General features: G+C 55.4%; 2 protein-coding genes across 2 annotated transcripts in view; one reads left to right on the forward strand and one right to left on the reverse strand.

Annotated features, from left to right (window-relative positions):
* Nucleotides 1–5,395, reverse strand: part of PRICKLE4 (prickle homolog 4 (Drosophila)) — an 8,430-nt gene extending 3,035 nt beyond the window's left edge. Inside the window, exons 1-7 of the mRNA XM_011943814.1 lie at nucleotides 5,357–5,395; nucleotides 4,663–4,699; nucleotides 2,895–3,038; nucleotides 2,270–2,377; nucleotides 1,408–1,545; nucleotides 945–1,148; nucleotides 162–366 (exon numbers count right to left, since the gene is read on the reverse strand). Coding sequence (XP_011799204.1) covers nucleotides 162–366; nucleotides 945–1,148; nucleotides 1,408–1,545; nucleotides 2,270–2,377; nucleotides 2,895–3,026 — 787 coding nt within the window. The 5' untranslated portion in view covers nucleotides 3,027–3,038; nucleotides 4,663–4,699; nucleotides 5,357–5,395. The remainder of the gene's footprint in view (nucleotides 1–161; nucleotides 367–944; nucleotides 1,149–1,407; nucleotides 1,546–2,269; nucleotides 2,378–2,894; nucleotides 3,039–4,662; nucleotides 4,700–5,356) is intronic.
* FRS3 (fibroblast growth factor receptor substrate 3) overlaps nucleotides 5,137–6,244 on the forward strand; it is a 10,743-nt gene continuing 9,635 nt past the window's right edge. Inside the window, exon 1 of the mRNA XM_011943792.1 lies at nucleotides 5,137–5,793. Within this exon, the coding sequence (XP_011799182.1) occupies nucleotides 5,745–5,793 (49 nt within the window). The 5' untranslated portion in view covers nucleotides 5,137–5,744. The remainder of the gene's footprint in view (nucleotides 5,794–6,244) is intronic.

A 6,244-nucleotide genomic window follows, 5' to 3' on the forward strand; every position in this document is an offset into this window, starting at 1 on the left:
CGGTGAGAGCTGCGGGCCCCGAGGCTCGGATCTGGGGTTGCGGTGGGGGTGCTCCTGGAGGGACGGGACGGCGTGGGACCGGGGCGAGGGTCCCAGCCCGGGAGAACCCCCACAGCCCAGCCCAAGCCCCCTCCCGCTTTGCTCTGCATCCTTTCCCTTACCAAGGAATGCATGCCCTTCCAGTGCCCCGGCCCAGCTCGAGCCTGCATCCGAGTAGCGGTTCTCGAAGCAGCTGGGGCAGCAGGGGCTTCCCCCAGGCAGGGCATAACGTCCCCCGCCCAGAGGCCCGGCGCAGTCCTGGCAACAGAAGTGGTTCTCATGCCAGCGCTGTCCCTCCGCCTCGGTGCAGCGCCGGGAGAAGATCAGCTGGGAGAGGGAGAGGGGAACGTTTCATTCATTCATTCACTCATTCATTCATCCAGTAACCACGCCTTTTACCCAGTTAACGCTAAAGCACGTCTGCATACATTCCCATTTGATTCACTCAGCCACTCTTGGACGCAGGGAGGACTGATTGGCTTAGCCAGGATCTCAGCTAGCAAGTGGCACAATCCGAAGTGCGACCTGGGGGTCTGGACTCCCAAACCGGGGCTCCAGGCTTCCTTTTATGCTGACATCAAGGGAATTTCTAGCATGATAAGGCACAGCACTGGGCACTTGGCATCTACTGAGATGAGCATGTGTCCAAGAGTCCCTGCTCTAGAGAAATTCTGTCAGTCCAAGAACATTTGAGGGCCTCTGCAGTGGGGGAGGCCAGAGGTAGAAGGGCACCGGGTCCCACATGCCCAGAGCTCAAGTCAGAACACAGTGAACTTGCCCAGGCTGGTTCCTACTTCTCCCCACTCCCTGATACTGTGAGAAACTGTGGCCCAGGAGAGTGTTCCTTTGTATCCTGCCACTCTGGACCCTGGGCAGACCCCCAGTTCCTCCCCTCCAGGCTGTACCTGGTCACAAGCCGGGCAGCGCGGTCGCAGCAACTCTGCATGATGGCGGCCGCAGTAAAGTTGTCCATCATTGTAGAAGTAGATGAGGTTTATCAGGGCCTGGCCACAGGCCTGGCAGGCAAAGCAAGACTGGTGCCAGCAACGCTGTTCCCCTGCCCGGGCTGCAAACACTCCGTACTCTCCTGGCTTCAGCAGCTCCCTACACTGTCAGAGGGGAGGTGCTGAGGTGGTCGGAGTAGGCACTACCGTCCTAACTTCCCTCCTTGCTCTTGCAATCTGATCCCAACCTGTTCTCACCATACCCTAGCAAGCCCACATCCACTGCAACCTATACCAAGAGCTCCCAAACTTGGTTTCTGTTTTTCCTGTTTCCCAACCAGAGTTCCAGAAGCTAGCCCCTTCTGCAGAAATGAGAGGGCAAAGAATAGAGGAAGGGGAACTTGAGGGGAGGGGTGCTACAGACCTTCTCACAGGTGTGTCCTTCAAGCTTGGGAAGTACCACGCGGGCTACCCCCTGTCCCAGGGCCTCCTGCTTCCGCCTGGCACAGAAGAGCCGCAGCTCGGCCCGCTCCTCCTCCCCAAGGGCCAGGCAGTAGTGCTCCTGCAGAAACAGTCCTCTACAGTTACTGGGAGAGCTCCAGCAGGAAAGATTGAGCATTGCTTGGAGGAAGGCTTGGCTGCTGGGTCAGAGAAAGGTTGTAGAACCTCAGGGAGATGCCAGAGATAATGGCATAGAAGGGGAAATCGAAGAAGAAGGAAAGGAGCTCAGGAAAGGCCACCTGAGTCTCCCCCTGCCCCCCAGGCCACATGAGTCTCCCCTTGCCCCCCTAGGAATGGTCATCAATCAGGTCTGACAGGCCCGCAGCACTTAGCCCTGTCACCATTAGGTCCTTGCTCCCAATAAGCTAAGAGCTCAGTATCACTTCCCATTCTTGCATTTCCTCAAATTATTTCATATACTCCTGTCTTGCTTCCCCAATTGAATTGTAAGCCTTTAGGCTGGGCACATGTAGACCCTCAATAAATATGTAACAACCATACTCTCTACATTTGTACATTCCATTATCCCTTTCAAAAGTCGTTCATGTCCATTTTCTCATTTGCTCTTGAACTAAGCGTTGTGGTGGGCAGAGCAGATGTTATTGCACCCGCTATTGTTACTGCCAACGTGAAAACTCAGGCAGGGGGAGAATGACACCCCAACCAGTGGCATACCTGGGCCTTAAATCCACATCCCCTAACTTCTGGACTGAGGTTCTTCCCACAGTAAGAAAAGAGAGGGGCAGGGAGAGGCAAGGGAGGGAAGATGGGGAGAGGAGACCCACATCAATGTCCTGTGGAGGGAGTTGCTGCAGGAGGGTCCGAAGCCCAGTCCAGTCGGGGGCTTGGTTGGTGTCCAGGCAAAGGGAACCCAAGCTCAGAACTGAAGGATCCTGGGGAGACATGGAAGAAGGGGAGGAGTGAAACTAGGTTTTTCTTTCTCCTTTTCCCCTAGTCATTGCCACCTCTTCTCCCATCTAGAGCAGCTTCTAAGCATGCCCTCCATTTGGGAGGGTCCTCCTTCCAGATCTTCACTGAGTGCAAGGATAGCTGACTGATGCCTGTATCTGTGGTCTTCCTTGAGGGAGGCTGGGGAGGCCCCACACCCCAAAACAGCTTTCCTTCTTATGCTTTCCCTTCTTAACCCCCTTCATGCCTTGGGGCCAAAGCCCCTAGAGTTTGCTTTGACAACACAGATTCCCTAGGAGAGGTAATGGATATTCATGTGAATGAGTTTAAAGTCAAAACCCCATGTTCTAAGCAGGTGCAGAGACAGGAATTCCTGCAAAGTGAGAAAGGCAATAAGAGATTAGGCATGAAGTCAAACTACCTCCGGGTTACTGGAAAAAGGTGGCCACCCCACAGGATAGAGGATATGTTGGTCTCAGAGGAAGGGCACAACTCTACTACCTGAGCAGAGGTGTCCTCAGGGTCCTCCCCTGGCAGGTGGCCTGAGTCACTGTCTGAGTTGGCTGGCAGACCTGGATCCTGGGGCTTGGGGCTGTCCTCTTGGTGGGGCCAGCCAGAGTTTTGCACTGACATTAGTGGCAAAGGCTACCCCAAAACAATAAGGACACCTCCATGTATTAGGCCGTTAAAATGTGCTAGGAAGTGTTAAGTGCTTTATAGGTATTATTTCCCTCAGTCCTCCCAACACCCAAATGACTTAGGTAGTATTATCCCCATCTTACAGATGGCCCAACTGAGGATCAGACCATGAGTAACATGCCTAAAGTCAAACAGCCAGTAAGTGGCAGAACCAGGTCTTGAGGTCGTCTTTTGGTCCAGAATTTCTGAAGTTCAAAATTCTGGGGTCTCCCAAGATTGGGATGGAGGTAAGCGGAGGCCCATGGTAGAAGGAGAGGGCACTTTGCCTTTCTGGTGGGCCTTTGGGCAGGCTGGCCCCTCTCTCCTTACCTCATCAGCCTTAACTTCCACCATTTCTCACCATGCACCCACAGCCCCAGTGAGCCCCAGCCCCACCACACCCACAACTTCCTACATGGGTCCAGTTTTTCCAGCTACATAGGCTTGGGCCTCTGGTTAAAGGATCTCCTTACCAGGAAACCCTTCTTAGCCTCTGTGACCATACCAGCTCTCCCTTCCCTGAGCAACTGAAGCAAGCAGTGCCCCAAGATTCAGTGCCCCAAGATTTAGCACCTAATGTTTTTCTCTTTGCTCCCTGCATCTCTCTCGGCTCCTCATCTTAACTTTCTCGAGGACAAGAACACCTTGCACTTTTATATATAGCAGCAATTGCATTGGATAATCTAAGTTCATCTCTTCAGTTTTCCTCTCGGCAACTCCTGATATGACCACAGTATCTTGGGGGTAAGAAGTGACTATTGGCTGGGCACAGTGGTTCAGGCCAGTAATCCCAGCACTTTGGGAGGCTGAGGCGGGCGGATCACCTGAGATCAGGAGATCGAGACCATCCTGGCCAACATGGGGAAACCCCGTCGCTACTAAAAATACAAAAATAAGTCAGGCATGCTGATGTGTGCCGGTAATCCCAGTTACTAGAGAGGCTGAGGCAGGGGAATCACTCCAACCTACCTGGGAGGCAGAGGTTGCAGTGCAGTGCACTCCAGCCTGGGCGGCAGAATGAGACTCCATCTCAAAAAAAAAAAAAAAAAAGTGACTATTAATGTAGAGAAGAGATGAGCCCTGCCCTCAAGGAGCTCATAGTGGGTAAGACAAAGATGAAACCAGGTAGAATGGGATCAGAGCTCTGAGCAGATACAAACCCTGGAGAAAAAAATAACCAGAGCAAACTTTTTAATAATATTTACTCTGTGCCAAGGACTCTTCTAGAATATTATATAACATAGTCTATCCTCACAATAATCTTATGAGGTAATTTCTTTTATTCCACTTGACAGTTGAAACAAGTTAATTAACTTGCCCAAGATCATACCAGAGGCTAAGGGAAGCCTTAGGGGGACTTGGCTTCTGAGAGCTGGGATAGATTCTCAAAGTAGCTGGGCACAGGAGGGTCATCATCAAATCTCCGGCCTCTGTAAGACTGGGCCAGGGATTTGTATTGGGGTTGAGGTGAGGGTTTGGACCGTAACAGTTAATACTGCTTTCCAGCACTGAACCCTCCTCAGCACTGCCCCTCCACTCCCACTTCAAATGTCCTGTGCCACCCTTCCCTCCTTCCTGGCTTCACACCCACCTGCTTCCTTCCTCTTCTGTCCCTCAGGTCAGGTTTCCTGTGGAAGGTGGCCAGGATGGGCTGTTCACACCAGGAGTAGCCACTAACAGCACTGCTCCTGCTCCAGGCAGCAAGAAAGGAGGGAGCATCTGGGGCCCCAGGAGGGGACTTGCACCCTCTTCCATTTTAGCTCTAGTTTGCAGTTTGCATGGAATTGTCCAACACAGAAACAACGCCTCAGAAATCAGGCCTCTACTCCTCACCCTTCCATCTCCCCAAAGGCAGCCAAACTCCACCTCCACCTAGCACTGGGACACCCTTACTAACAGGCCAGCTGGATTCCCTCCATAATTCCCTTCCCCCTCCTACCTCAGATAAGGGACAGAGCTGAATCCCTTGTCTTGCCTCCATCAAGGTGCAAGAGGGCTCAGGAGCTGGACATCCCCAACCCCCGCTGCCCTGAAGGGCAGAGCCTGAGAAGACTTAGGGCTTGGGGAGGTGGAGGGATGGGAAGATTTCTGGGGACAGTGGGAGGGAGAAGGAAGGGGAGTGCCCGGTCCCGCCGAGTGCCCTCTCGGTAGATCCCCAAAGCTTTTCTAGAACTTGGCGGGCCCGCCTCCGGGGCTGGGACGCGGTGTTTCCCGAGTCCGCTGGGCTTCCGGGTCTGGCGGCTGGGATTTTAGGGGAGTGGACCAGGACTTGGCTGGGGTCTCACCATCGCTGTGCGTCGCTGTCCGGGCAGTTCTGGACCGACTCTGCCGTCAGGCCCCTCACCCAGACCCCACCCCAAGGCGTCAGCGCCCGCCCCCGTCTGCCCCCGCCCTCACTAATAGCATGGCCCTTCCTCTCCCACGCCCCAGGGGTCCCCGTCCGCCCCTCCCCTGCTGGTGGAGAGGGGCGGCTCAGGGAGGGGCCTAGAGCTGCAGATTGGGGGCGGGGGGGAAAGCAAAACAAAACCACATTTGTGGGATCTCAGGGTGGAAATGTGCTGGCTCCACGGCCTCTGCCATGCAGGTGCAGGGACTCAGACTGGGACTGCGCCCGGCAGGCATCCAGTAGACGCCGGGAGCCACGTTTACGCTGGGTTCTCAACCACTCGCTGAATGGAAACGCCTCGCCAGGCCCGCAGCCCTGTCCCTCCGCAGTTGCCAGGTCTCCCGAAACTCTCCCTCTGGTCTCCCAGCCCCGCCCCTCCGCGTGTTTCCCTTCAGTTCTCTCCCCCTTGTCTCCAGTGGTCCCCCTGGCCCCTTCCCCTCCGCTCAGCCCTCTTCCAGGTTACATCGTCTTGCCCGTCTCCCTTCAGGTCCCTTCAGACCCTCTCCCCTTCCCTTCGTTTCTCGCCCAACCCTCCGTCTCCTTTTCGCTCGCTGCAGCACCCCCACCTTTGGTGTCCTCAGCCCCGCCTCTGCGCCCCGCCTCCGCCGCAGGCTCCGCCCTTCCCCCCACCCTCGCCGGGCTTTCTCAGCCCCTGGCCAGGAGCGCCCTCTGGCGTCTGCGCATGCTCACTACTCCCGACTGCAAAGTCCTCCAAAGGGACCTTCTAGGCTGCGTGCCGGTCGCCCCCGCTCGGGTCCGCCCGCCCGCAGCGTCTCGTTGGTGCTGC

Source organism: Colobus angolensis, unplaced genomic scaffold (genome assembly GCF_000951035.1).
Source record: "Colobus angolensis palliatus isolate OR3802 unplaced genomic scaffold, Cang.pa_1.0 Scaffold105, whole genome shotgun sequence".
Classification (NCBI taxonomy): domain Eukaryota; kingdom Metazoa; phylum Chordata; class Mammalia; order Primates; family Cercopithecidae; genus Colobus; species Colobus angolensis.